Source organism: Chiloscyllium punctatum, chromosome 22 (genome assembly GCF_047496795.1).
Source record: "Chiloscyllium punctatum isolate Juve2018m chromosome 22, sChiPun1.3, whole genome shotgun sequence".
Lineage (NCBI taxonomy): Eukaryota > Metazoa > Chordata > Chondrichthyes > Orectolobiformes > Hemiscylliidae > Chiloscyllium > Chiloscyllium punctatum.
The window spans coordinates 34,830,585-34,844,690 of NC_092760.1; the positions used below are offsets into that span (position 1 = coordinate 34,830,585).

At 43.6% G+C, this 14,106-nt stretch overlaps 1 protein-coding gene across 2 annotated transcripts in view; it reads right to left on the reverse strand.

Moving 5' to 3' along the window:
* Positions 1-14,106, reverse strand: part of LOC140493499 (EF-hand calcium-binding domain-containing protein 4B-like) — a 144,601-nt gene that overhangs the window by 49,368 nt on the left and 81,127 nt on the right. For both annotated transcript variants that reach the window (XM_072591993.1, XM_072591992.1), the window contains exon 12: positions 1,897-2,084. In XM_072591993.1, coding sequence (XP_072448094.1) covers positions 1,897-2,084 — 188 coding nt within the window. The remainder of the gene's footprint in view (positions 1-1,896; positions 2,085-14,106) is intronic.

Genomic DNA, 14,106 nt, shown 5'->3' on the forward strand with positions numbered 1-14,106 from the left:
TTAACATTTCCCTAATTTTTCGACTATTAGTCAGAACCTCTCTTTGTAATTTGTGGGCCTTCACAAATACAAATCAGATATAATTAGCCTTAGAGTGCTCCAGCTTACTTTTCTATGCATGTGCACAGATTACAAAACGTGAATTGCATTGCAGATTACTAAAATTATTTAATATATGTTAAACTTAATTCTGTTATTCCCAACTTGGACTGTGGGGGGGGGAAAAAAAAAGAGCAAATTGACATTTAAGTCAAATATCTAAAGTGAATAATACATAACGTAAATGAATGTCGATCTTCCAATTTAGCTTGTGATATGGTTAATGGGTCTGTGAGTCGTGCTAAATAGGCCAACCATTCCCTATATCTCATAAGATAAGATGTATGTACATCGTGGTATAACTCCCACCAGTAGTACTCAGTATTTTGTTAGCTCTGGGAAAATAAAATGACTGAATAAATGGTTATAAATAACTGCAGTGCTCCGCTATTATCACCTCTATTGTGGTGTTTCTGTTCGATGTCACAGAGAAGAATAAACTTTGGATTTAGACCTTAAATTGTGAGAGCAATGTCGTTTTGCAAAAATTTGCTCCATCCATGGGCAGAATTTCAAACTATTTTCAGGTAATGGATGAGGAAGATTATAAAAAAGTTCAAATGTAGACAACAGATGATCAAATAATATGCAGATTAAAAGATATCTACTCTTGGAATCACAACCTCTGGTGTACAACTGGTCATAGTTAGGTCACTTAATTTAGGAAGATGGTTAAAGTGATCAATGGAAACAACCACTAAAAAGTCAGAGGGTTCCAAATGGATTCATATTTTAATCTATTTATCGATGATGAACAAATTGACAGCTAAGTGACAGCATACACTCACTTACACACAATCCACATTTAAATTTAAATTAAATTTCCTTGTACATAGCACCTCGTCATCACATCAAGATATGGGTAAAGTGCTCCACAATAGAGGAATTACTTTTGAAGTGTAGATTGAATACTCAAATCTGCATCAGAAAGCAACATTACAATTCTGTTATGTTTTACAACTTTGTGACCAACTTGCTGTAAAGGAGAGCCTTTATGGAAAGCCAGCAGCACACAGGAGTGGAGATGAAAAAAAAAACAAACTTTTCTTTCTCAGAGGCTGTTAATTAAAATCTAACCTCTGGCCATTGACTATTTTAGAAAGTACTAATTGACAACCACCAGAAGGAGCAGCGCTCTGAAAGCTAGTGCTTCCAATTAAACCTGTTGGACTATAACCTGGTGTTGTGTGATTTTTACATGATGATTTTTCTACTTGATAATGATCAGGAGCTAATTCTACCTATTGTCAACAGATTGGGTGTATTCCTGATGAAGGGCTTTTGCCCGAAACGTCGATTTCGCTGCTCGTTGGATGCTGCCTGAACTGCTGTGCTCTTCCAGCACCACTAATCCAGATTGGGCGTATTCCCAGGGGCCTCATTATGTGAACTCCTGCAATCAATTACTCTGCCCCACAGATCCCACAAAGGTCACTCAACAAGTCCATCCTAACCGTAAATATCCTACAATTCTAAACAAAAACTTCATTCTTGATTTGGATGATTCTTGGCTGTCAATTAAACACCATCTCTTACCTTTAACTAACATTTTTGTAAGTAATGAATAGAATTGTTGGAAGAGTTTGTTTTTAATCCTCCGATGACTTTTCTTCCCAGGTTTGGTGCCAGCAATATCATAAGGACTCTAAAGCTATCTCAGCTAATGGTCAACTGGGATGAGGGTTGCACAGGGAATGAGATCAAAGAGGAGTACAGGAGCTGACTGGAATCCCTCTCAAAGCTCTAATGGCTTAAAAAGCATCTTGCCTATCGGACTCATGTAGTAAAGAAACCTACCTGGTTGTCTGCTGATGTTCATAGTGGGCCTCATCTTGAAGAACCTGAAGCTTAAATCGTGTAGTCTCCAAGTCTTTCTTCGTCCTATCCAGCTGGTCCTGCAGGTCCTCATTCAGCCGCCTCAATCTTTCATTCTGAATCCTAGTCTCTGTGTGTTCATAGTTATACTCCTCAAGTTGTAGTTCCAACTGTAAACACAATGAATCAAATGCTATGTGGCAGAATGCTATGTGGCAGAATCCATTTTTATTTCGCTAGATCTGCACAGTACCCAGCCCTGGATACATCCCTTACTGATTGCCCATTTCCCCCTTTCTAATCTGCACTGACTTCAGTTCCTAACTTACCGCAGAGGATTCAGAGATCAAACATTACCCTTGCTCGGCCCTGCATTAAACATGGGTATTTCCTATCTCTGGCCATTGGAGGCCGTGGTGTATGAGTCATATCATCTTCAGTGATCAGAAATTAAAATGGCTTTATGTTAGAATATTGGCAGCAAGCACAAGCCTCTGATTTTCAAATAAAAATATATTAGTTCACAAGATCTGGTGGATAATCAAGGAAGTTGTCAATTTTGAAAGAGTGTATATTAATTCATAGTAAATATAAAAATCCAAAATGTGAAAACCTACTGGCCAAATAAATCAATTCATACCTGAATCCTGTTGCATAGAATAAAGTGAACATCCCAATCCTCATTGTCCAAATTACTTCAGTCTGCAAAGCACCTCAAAGCCAGGAGGTTGTGGGTTCAAGCCATAATCAGGTATTTATCACATTGTGATATCTCTCAGTAGGGTTTTGAGAGAGACACAGACTGCATTGTATTGTTAAAGAGCCTATTCTTCTTACAAGCATAAATCTGTCAGCTCAGCTGGTTGTGGCACTATTACAAATATAGAAGAGAGATCTGTGACTGCCTTTGCCAACATTCTTCCCCCTACATTATAAATCAAGCTGACTGATTAGTAATCTGCCTGTGGGATCTGGCTAGTGCAGACCAGTGGCTGCATGTGATAAGTGAAAATAAAATATACTTAGATTTCACATCACAGGCAGCACATAAAAGTAAAGATGTTACAATGCATACAACATTGTTGATTAGAAATGTATGGAACATGGTCATATTGCAAATCTATCAATTCCCCTGAAAGCTGCAAGTTTCATCCAATAATCCCCTGAGCAATGGAAAGTCAAAGATGCAAAACTTATGCGCATGTTATGCTGGGTGAGCTGATCTCAACCAGCCATTAGTAAATACATCATGGCAACTTAAGGACTATCCATTCAAAAGATCATTACAAATAGGAGCAGGTGTAGATTGTACAATCCTTCATGCACTATGCCACAAATCATTAAGATCATACTAAGATGATCTAGCTCAACCCCACTTTCCCACAGCATTCCAAATCCCTCCATTTAATGTCCAAACATCTACTTCAGTCATACACATTCTCAATGATGAAGAACACCCTTTGTGAGTAAAGAATGCCAAAGACTCTCACTCTATTCAAAGAGGATTGTTAAGCAGTTTAAATCCTTTCATGACTTCTTACCTCCCCAACATCCTCCCAACTACCAAACAGATTTTCATAACCTCCTCTAATTCTATCATCCTCCTAAGAATTCTGCATTTCTCTAGCTCTAGCCTCATGTGCATCCCTCTTTCCAATCAACCCAGCAATGGCAGCCATCCCTTCAGCTATCTCAGCCCCAAGATCTAGAATTCTCTTCGTGAAACATTCTCTTCAGCTTTAAGATCTTCCAGAAAAGCAACCCACTCAACCACACTTTTGATCAGTCCTCCTAATATTCTTCTTTCTCAATCTGCTCCAATGGTGACTGTTCAACTCTGGAGTGTCTTAGGGCATTTCAAAAGTGCAACACAAAGAATCAACATGCGACCATCACCTGCTTCTTATTACAGTGTAACCTCAAAAGGGAAATGGATCATTTTCCTTCAGGAGACACATCAGTACGCAGACATGCCAGCATCACTGATTAGCTGTAGTCCTTTTTAACAATAGGCAAGGATTTTCTAACTGCAGGCTTCGCAGTTACTTCCAGTCAGCCCACACCCTCCGATAAAGAGCTTTGTGATTTCAAGATCAGTGCCAATCAGCAGGGAAGCTTTTAGACTGACGCAAGTAGATCTCCAATTAAGTCTATATTTAGAGGAAGGAAGTGCATCAATACTACTTTAAGTCTCAGGAATTGAAAAATGTATGATTCACAGGTCCAGAACATACACAATTCATTAATTTCTTGGTTCAGAGTCAAATTCGCAATCTAACAAGAGCCTTTCCTAGGCTTTTAAAAGACTCACATGACAACATATGATGCAGTCCAAGAAGGGCTCACTCATTTAGTCAAATATTGGACATCTTGGGTGTTGGGAGATGAGCGTCCCATTTATTGAAGTGGCCAGTGATGGTGAAATGGATTAAAAAAAAGTGCATCACAAATCAATGTCAGGAAGTACTTCTTCCCACTGAAGTGATTAAATTGGGCAAAAGCAAAAGACTTACCTTTCTATACTGCCTTGGTCTTCTCTACATCGGTGAGACTGAACGTAAACATAGGAAACGGCTCATTGAGCTTTGCATTCAGGCCCGCAGGGGCCAACCAGACCTCCCAGTCACCACCCATTTTAATTCCCACAACCACTCTCTTTCTGAGATGACCATACTTGGCCTCCTCCATTGCCAAAACAAACCACAGCACAAGTTGGAGGAACAACACCTTATGTTCCACCTGGGCAGCCTACAGCCTGAAGCACTCAACATAGAGTTCTCCAATTTCAAATAACCTCCCTCCCCATTCCCCAACCCCCGCCCCTCCCTTCCATTCCTCCCTGCCACCAACCAGATTCATTCCTCTCATTGACCAACCAAGTCGTCACTCTACCTGTCTTCACCTATCCCCACTTCACCACCCTGCCCACGTCTCCCCCTTAAACTGCAGCTGCCCCAAACCCACCAGCAGTCCTGAAGAAGTGTTACACCCAAAACATCGACTTTTGTACCTCCTGATACTACCCGGCTTGCTGTATTCTTCCCGCCTCCTGCCAGACTAGTTCACATCCTTAAGCCATTCTAAAGCGTTTTACAGCCAACAAAGCTTTTTTTTTGAAGTATTAGTGTCACAACGTAATCGATATGAAATTTGCACATGACAAGCTCTTACAAACAAGATGATTGCAATCAGATCACTTGTTTTTGTGGTGTCAATTTAGCGATGACCAGAATACTGGGAAGAACTTGCTTGTTCTTTGAAATTACACCTTGAGATATTTGTGGGAATCACCAAAACTCAGTTCATTGTCTCTTCCGAAACACACATTCTCCAATGGTGCAGCATTTCCGTGGAATGTCAGTATGCCCGCCACTCTTTGGGACACCACAGTCTTGAAGGATGCTATCTAAAAGCTTAGCTTTCCTTCGTTATGTTTCACCAGTAAAATTGGGTTGCATGGGCATACAGTCAGAGAATCATACAGTACGGTCAAATCAGTCCATGCCAAACATAATAACATGTTAACGTTGTCCCATTCTAGAGAAAAGACACCGACCATTTACCCTATAAATTTCTAGAAGGTCACCTCTCAACCTCCTATGCTCCAGTGAAAAAAGTCCCAGACTTTCTTTATCATTCAAACCTTCCATACCCAGCCACATCCTGGTAAATCTCTTCTGAACTCTCACCACTTTACCAATATCCTTCCTATAACTGGGCAACCTGAACTGGATACAGTAGTTCAGAGGCCTCACCAATGCCCTGTACAACCTCAACATGACTTCTCAATTCCTACACTCAAAAGGACTGAGCAATAAAGGCAAGCATGCTAAACATCTTTTTAACCACCCTGCCTATACATGATGCAAACTTCAAGAAATTATGTACCTGAACCCCTCGGTATCTCTGCTCTACAACACCAACTATTAATTGTATAAATTCCAAACCTGTTTGTTGTACCAAAATGTAACACTTTGCATTTATCCAGACTGAACTCCATATGCCATTTTTCAGCCATTGACCCATTTCGATCAAGATCCCTTTGTGATCTTAGAAAATCTTCTTTCACCATCTATTATGCCACCAATTTTGGTGCCATCTGCAAACTTACTGACCATGTTTTCTATATGCTCATTCAAATCATTTATATAAATGACAGAGTACCCAGAATCAATCCCCGTGGCACACACTGGTCACAGGCCTCCAGTCTCACAGGCCTCATTTTTTGAGTGGGAGCAGCGGCCGAGGAAAAACGAACCCGGGAGACTACAGCTAAGGTAAGACAGTTTGTTTCAAAATTACTTACCTGTAGCGGGCAGCGGTTTTTTTTTCTCTCTCTTCACAAAAAGAGCGGGAGCAGCAGAGGAAGTGACGGTAAACAGAGGGGCAGCCGGGAAGGAGAACGGTGAGTATAAATACTCCCCCTTTAATCACCAACGGTCATTTGAGTGGGAGCAGCGGCCGAGGAAAAACGAACCCGGGAGACTACAGCTAAGGTAAGACAGTTTGTTTCAAAATTACTTACCTGTAGCGGGCAGCGGTTTTTTTTTCTCTCTCTTCACAAAAAGAGCGGGAGCAGCAGAGGAAGTGACGGTAAACAGAGGGGCAGCCGGGAAGGAGAACGGTGAGTATAAATACTCCCCCTTTAATCACCAACGGTCATTTGAGTGGGAGCAGCGGCCGAGGAAAAACGAACCCGGGAGACTACAGCTAAGGTAAGACAGTTTGTTTCAAAATTACTTACCTGTAGTGGGCAGCGGAAGTGAGGTTGGAGCGCATAGCTGGGCGGGAAGGTAAGTGATTAGTATTTGAGTGGGTGTGTTCTAGACCCCAGGTCCTACTTCCGTAGGGCCTCCCTCCCACCCTCCTCCTCTAACCTAACTTTAAAGTCCACAGGTTATTGACTCAGTGTTCTTGTTTTTGGAGACAGTGTACAGTCATGGCAGCGCAGGCGGTGGAATGTTCCTCCTGCAGGATGTTTGAGGTAGGGGTGACCACCGATACTCCTGCCGACTTCGTGTGCAGGAAATGCAGTCAGGTCCTGATCCTCACCGAACGAGTTAGGGAACTGGAACTGGAGCTGGATGAGCTGAGGATTATTCGAGAGGCTGAGAGGGTGATCAATAGAAGCTACAGGGACATGTTTACGCCAGAGAACAGAGGTAGCTGGGTAACAGTTAGAGGTGGGAAGGGGAAGAAGCAGGCAGTGCAGGGTTCCCCTGTGGTCGTTCCCCTAAAATATAAGTATGCAGCTTTGGAAACTGTTGGGGGGGACAGCCTTGCAGGTGTAAGCTGCAGTGAAGGGGTCTGTGGCTCTGAGATTCAGAAGGGAAAGGGGGAGAAGAGGAGAGCGCTAGTTATAGGGGACTCTCTAGTTAGAGGGACGGACAGGCGGTTCTGTGGACATGGGCGAGACTCTCGGATGGTTTGTTGCCTCCCAGGTGCTAGGGTCCGAGACGTCTCGGACCGTGTCTTCAGAATCCTTAAGGGGGAGGGTGTGCAGCCAGAAGTCGTGGTACACATTGGCACCAACGACATAGGTAGGAAGAGGGGTGGGGAGGTCATTCAAGAGCTCAAGGAGTTAGGCTGGAAGCTAAAAGCTAGGACAGACAGAGTCGTCATCTCTGGGTTGTTGCCGGTGCCACGTGACAGAGAGGCAAAGAATAGGGAGAGAGTGCAGTTGAACACGTGGCTGCAAGGATGGTGTAGGAGGGAGGGCTTCAGATATTTGGACAATTGGACTGCATTCTGGGGAAGGTGGGACCTGTATAAACAGGACGGGTTGCACCTGAACCAGAAGGGCACCAATATCCTGGGGGGTAGGTTTGCTAGCACTCTTCGGGGGGGTTTAAACTAATTTGGCAGGGGGATGGGATCCGGACTTGTAGTCCAGCAAGTAAGCTAGCTGTGTGTCAGGATGTCCAAGACTGTAGGGAGGCTGTGGAGAAGGTAGCACTGACAGGGAATACTTGCGGACACAGAGATGGGCTCAAGTGCGTATACTTCAATGCAAGGAGTATCAGAAATAAGGTGGGTGAACTTAAGGCGTGGATCGTTACCTGGGACTACGATGTTGTGGCCATCACGGAAACATTGATAGATGAGGGACAGGAATGGCTGTTGGAGGTTCCTGGTTACAGATGTTTCAATAAGATTAGGGAGGGTGGTAAAAAAGGAGGGGGGGTGGCATTGCTAATTAGAAATGGTATAACGGCTGCAGAAAGGAAGTTTGAGGGGGATCTGCCTCTGGAGGTAGTATGGGCTGAAGTCAGAAATAGGAAAGATGCAGTCACCTTGTTGGGTGTTTATTATAGGCCCCCCAATAGCAGCAGAGATGTGGAGAAACAGATTGGGAAACAGATTTTGGAAAGGTGCAGAAGCCACAGGGTCGTAGTCATGGGCGACTTCAACTTCCCAAATATTGATTGGAAGCTCTTTAGATCAAGTAGATTGGATGGGGCGGTGTTTGTGCAGTGTGTCCAGGAAGCTTTTCTAACGCAGTGTGTAGATTATCCAACCAGAGGGGAGGCCATATTGGATTTGGTACTCGGTAACGAACCGGGACAAGTGGTGGGCTTGTTAGTGGGTGAACATTTTGGTGATGGCGACCACAATTCTGTGACTTTCACCTTGGTTATGGAGAGAGATAGGTGCGCACAAGGAAGTTTTTACAATTGGGGGAAGGGAAATTACGATGCTGTAAGACAGGATTTGAGGAGCATACGTTGGGAGCATAGGCTGTCAGGGAAGGATGTGGTGGAAATGTGGGACTTTTTCAAGGAGCAGATACGACGTGTCCTTGATATGTATGTACCGATCAGGCAGGAAAGAAATGGTCGTGTGAGGGAGCCTTGGTTGACGAGGGAGGTTGAATGTCTAGTAAAGAGGAAGAAGGAGGCTTACATAAGGTTGAGGAAACAAGGTTCAGACAGAGCAGTGGAGGGATACAGGATAGCCAGAAGGGACCTGAAGAAAGGGATTAGGAGAGCTAAGAGAGGGCATGAAAAATCCCTGGCGGATAGGATCAAGGATAACCCCAAGGCATTCTATGCGTATGTGAGAAACCTGAGAATGACGAGAACGAGGGTAGGTCCGATCAAGGACAGTGGTGGGAGACTGTGTATTGAGTCAGAAGAGATAGGAGAGGTCTTGAACAAGTACTTCTCTTCAGTATTTACGAACGAGAGGGACCGTATTGTTGAAGAGGAGAGTGTGAAACGGACTGATAAGCTAGAAGAGATACCTGTTAGGAAGGAAGATGTGTTGGACATTTTGAACAACTTGAGGATAGACAAGTCCCCCGGGCCTGACGGGATATATCCTAGGATTATGTGGGAAGCAAGAGAGGAAATTGCAGTACCGTTGGCAATGATCTTCTCGTCTTCACTGGCAACTGGGGTGGTACCAGGGGACTGGAGAGTAGCGAATGTTGTGCCCCTGTTCAAAAAAGGGAATAGGGATAACCCCGGGAATTACAGGCCAGTTAGTCTTACTTCTGTGGCAGGCAAAGTAATGGAAAGGGTACTGAGGGATAGGATTTACGAGTATCTGGAAAGACACTGCTTGATTAGGGACAGCCAGCACGGATTTGTGAAGGGTAGGTCTTGCCTTACAAGTCTTATTGAATTCTTCGAGGAGGTGACCAAGCATGTGGATGAGGGTAGAGCAGTGGATGTAGTGTACATGGATTTTAGTAAGGCATTTGATAAGGTTCCCCATGGTAGGCTTATGCGGAAAGTCAGGAGGCATGGGATAGAGGGAAATTTGGCCAATTGGATAGAAAACTGGCTAACCGGTCGAAGTCAGAGAGTGGTGGTAGATGGTAAATATTCAGCATGGAGTCCAGTTACCAGTGGAGTTCCACAGGGATCAGTTCTGGGTCCTCTGCTGTTTGTAATTTTTATTAATGACTTAGATGAGGGAGTCGAAGGGTGGGTCAGTAAATTTGCAGATGATACAAAGATAGGTGGAGTTGTGGACAGTGAGGAGGGCTGTTGTCGGCTGCAGAGGGACTTAGATATGATGCAGAGCTGGGCTGAGGAGTGGCAGATGGAGTTCAACCCTGCCAAGTGTGAGGTTGTCCATTTTGGAAGAACAAATAAGAATGCGGAATACAGGGTTAATGGTAGGGTTCTTGGTCAGGTGGAGGAACAGAGGGATCTTGGGGTCTATGTACATAGATCTTTGAAAGTTGCCACTCAGGTGGATAGAGTTTGTAAGAAGGCCTATGGAGTATTATCGTTCATTAGCAGAGGGATTGAATTCAAGAGTCGTGAGGTGATGTTGCAGCTGTACAGGACTTTGGTTAGGCCACATTTGGAGTACTGTGTGGAGTTCTGGTCGCCTCACTTTAGGAAAGATGTGGAAGCTTTGGAGAGGGTGCAGAGAAGATTTACCAGGATGTTGCCTGGAATGGAGAGTAGGTCATACGAGGATAGGTTGAGAGTTCTCGGCCTTTTCTCGTTGGAACGGCGAAGGATGAGGGGTGACTTGATAGAGGTTTATAAGATGATCAGAGGAATAGATAGAGTAGACAGTCAGAAACTTTTTCCCCGGGTACAACAGAGTGTTGCAAGGGGACATAAATTTAAGGTGAAGGGTGGAAGGTATAGGGGAGAGGTCAGGGGTGGGTTCTTTACCCAGAGAGTGGTGGGGGCATGGAATGCGCTGCCTGAGGGAGTGGTAGAGTCAGATTCATTGGCGACCTTTAAGCGGCATTTGGATAGATACATGGATGGGTGCTTAATCTAGGATAGAAGTTCGGCACAACATCGTGGGCCGAAGGGCCTGTTCTGTGCTGTATTGTTCTATGTTCTATGTTCTAAAAGCAACCCTCCAGCACCACTGTCTGTCTCCTGCCATTGTGCCAAGTTGGTATTCAATTGGCAAGCTCACATGACCATGCAGAACCTTGTCAAATTCTTTAATAAAGTCCAAGTAAACAATGTCTACTGTTCTGCCCTCAATCAAGTTGCAGAGATGATTTTCCTCATACAATGCTATCCCTAGGGAAACACGGAAAATAGGGGAGATAACTCCAGAGGCCTTGACTATAGTGCTCCTGCAGTCAATTCCACAAAGTCAGTATCTCTAGCACTCCTATTGTGCGTGTCAGCTGGGACCCCCGATTGAACCAGATTAACAGCCCCAGTCAGGGAACTCAGAATAGGAGGTCTAGCTGCCAACCCAGTTACAATTCAATGGGAGCAGGCCATTCAGCCTATTGAGCTTGCTCCATGATTCTATCTGTCGTGATGTAACAATAACGATCTCTTGCTCTCTATCACAATGTTGGCAAACAAAAGAACTGATCATTAACTTCAGCAAAAAGGAGGAGGACATGCCCCTATCTACATCAATGGAGATACGGTGGAAAGGGTTGAGAGCATCAAGTGCCTCTGAGTGATGAAAACATATGTCCTCGACCCGCCACCTGGATATGCCAGTCAAGAAGGCACAACAACACCTCTTCTTCCTCAGGTGGCTGAGGAATTTGACACGTCCATAAGGTCCCTCACCAACTTTTATATATGTACCATAAAAAGCATTCTATCCGGATGCATAACGGCCTGGTCAGGCAAGTGCTCTGCCTCGGATCGAAAGAAACTACAGGAAGTTGCGTGCACAGCCCAGAGCAAGCCAACCTCCCACCTATTGTCTCCATTTATACTTCACGTTGCTGTGGAAAGGGTACCAAAGACCCCTCCCATCCCAGTAATACTCTCTTCCAGCCTCTACAGGCAGAAGATACAGAAGCTTGAACACATGCACCAACAGGTTCAAAAACAGCTTCTTCCCTGTTATTAGGCTGCTGAATGGTCCTCTCAAACTTCAAATAATGTTAAATCGAGCTAATGTTGATCTTGCTTTGTGCACCTCCTATGCAGCCATAACGTGGAATGCCTCATTCTGTCTAAGCACCCTATGATCTGTATGTCTTTGTTTGCTATGATTTTTGGTAAGTCTACCAGCTTTTCAATGTTTTGTGAAATTGCCTTTTTGGAGTTTATATAGAATCACAAAATCCCTACAGCTTGGAAACAGGCCCTTCAGCCCAACCTGCCCATGCATCCCAGTTTTCACAATTTAAACGAGCCCCATTTGCCAGTGTTTGGCTCGTATCCCTCCATACCTATCCCATCCATGTATTGTCTAAATGTAACATGCAATGAAATCATGTGTGTAGCTTTAAACACATTGGAGGCTGAAGTGCTTTTCTAAAAAAACAAGTGTTGACACGTGCAAGAAAGGCACATGTTCCAGGGATAAAAGACTTCAGTTACATAGATTGGAGAAGCTGGGGTCGTTGTCCATTGGAAAGAGAAAGTTAAAAAGGAAATGCGATAGAGGTGTTGAAAACCATGAGCATTCTATACAAAGACAAAGAAAAAAAAATCTTTTTGAAGAAAGGCTCAAGAACCAAAGGGCACCAAAATCAAGTGAATAGCAGAGAAAGAAAAAACAGTGGTGACAGAGTCATAATATGTACAGCATGGAAACAGATCCTTCGGTCTAATTCATTCATAACAACCAGATATCCTAAATTAATCTAGTCCCATTTGTCAGTACTTGGCCCATATCCCTCTAAACTCTTCCTGTTCATTTACCCATCCAGATGTCTTTTAAAATGTTGTTACTCAATCTCCTGCGCATTGGGCTCAATCTTTCACACACTGGGCTCGATCTCCGCCTATGCTGCACTAAAGTCGACTCCCTCCACCACCGCAAAGAAACCTCGTCTCGGGTGCACTGGACATCTTGAAGCCAATCTCTCCACAGAAGGTAAGTAGATGAAAGAGAGAAAAGGAAGTGGTGAAAGAAAAGGCAGCATAAAATGGAATGGAGCAGATGAGCTCTGGACAGAAACCCACATGCTGCGCTGCTGCTCTGCCACCATCTTGGTTACTGTGAAATGTGGTAAATGTACAATTTGAGATACTGGTATAGGTATGAATGTGTCCTAATTAATTCATATACTTCGCTGGTCTTGTACCCAGCCCCAAAGACTCTTCCCATTTCAACAATTACTATTTGTTTTGTGGAGGACAAAATATACAGAAGTACCTCCATATTGCTGCTTCAATCATCACTGTATTTGATTGAGTGTCTCTCAACAGACTTGCAAGGAAAGTATGTCATATTATAAATGGAGGATGGCAACATGAGATATAAAATCGGCTGAGTGAGACAAAACAGAAAGTATTGTTTGATGGATATATTTCCAGCTGGAAGTAAGTTTGTAGAAGAGTTCTCCAGCTATCTGAATTGGGAATCTTGCTTTTCCTGATATAGATTAATGATCTGGATCTTAGTACATAGGGAGCAATCTTCAGTTTTACAGATGACACTGAACTTGGAAGAATTGCAAACAGTGAGGAGAAAAGTGTGGAACTCGAATGATAAGTTGGAATTGCCAGATGGGTGGCAGGTGAGCTTCAATGCAGAGAAGTGAAAGGTAATGCACTTTGAGCAGAAGAACACAAAGACAACATAAAAAGGAGATACAATTCTAAAGGGGCTGCAGGAAATAGGGAACTTGGGTGTAAATGTGCATACATCATTGAAGGTGGCAGGACAGGTGGAGCGAGCAGTAAATAAAGCATACTATGTTCTGTTTTATTAATAGGTGTAGAGTGTACAAAAACGAGGAGGTGATGTTAAATTTGCACAAGACACTTGTTGGACCTTGGCCAGAGTATTGTGTACAGTGGTTGGTGCCACGTTACAGGAAAAATGCAAATTCATTGAAGACAGTGCAAAAGTGATTTACTAGAATGGTTAGAGATAAGAGAAACCTCAGCTTAAAAAAAAGGTGGAAGTAGTTGGGACTGTCCTCTTTGGAGAGTAGAGACTGACTGTGATTTCAAAATTATGAGTGGGTTGGACAGAATAGGCAGGGTGCTAGTAAAAGAAACAAGAATGTGAGGGCACAGATTAAAAGTGTTGTGCAACTGAAGTAAGAGGGATGTAAGAATAGTACTGTACAGAGCAGGTGCAGGCATGATGGACCGAACAGCCTCTATCTGCATTGTAACAATTCTGCAATTCTGTCCGGTCGTGCCTACAAACCAGAGGGAAGTCAGTCAGTGAGCGTCATTAGCAAATGGTGTAGCTACCATAGCTGAACAGCTGGCAATGTGTGCAAACAGAGATACAACAGGACTAAATGTGTGAGGGTGCGTTCAAACTGTA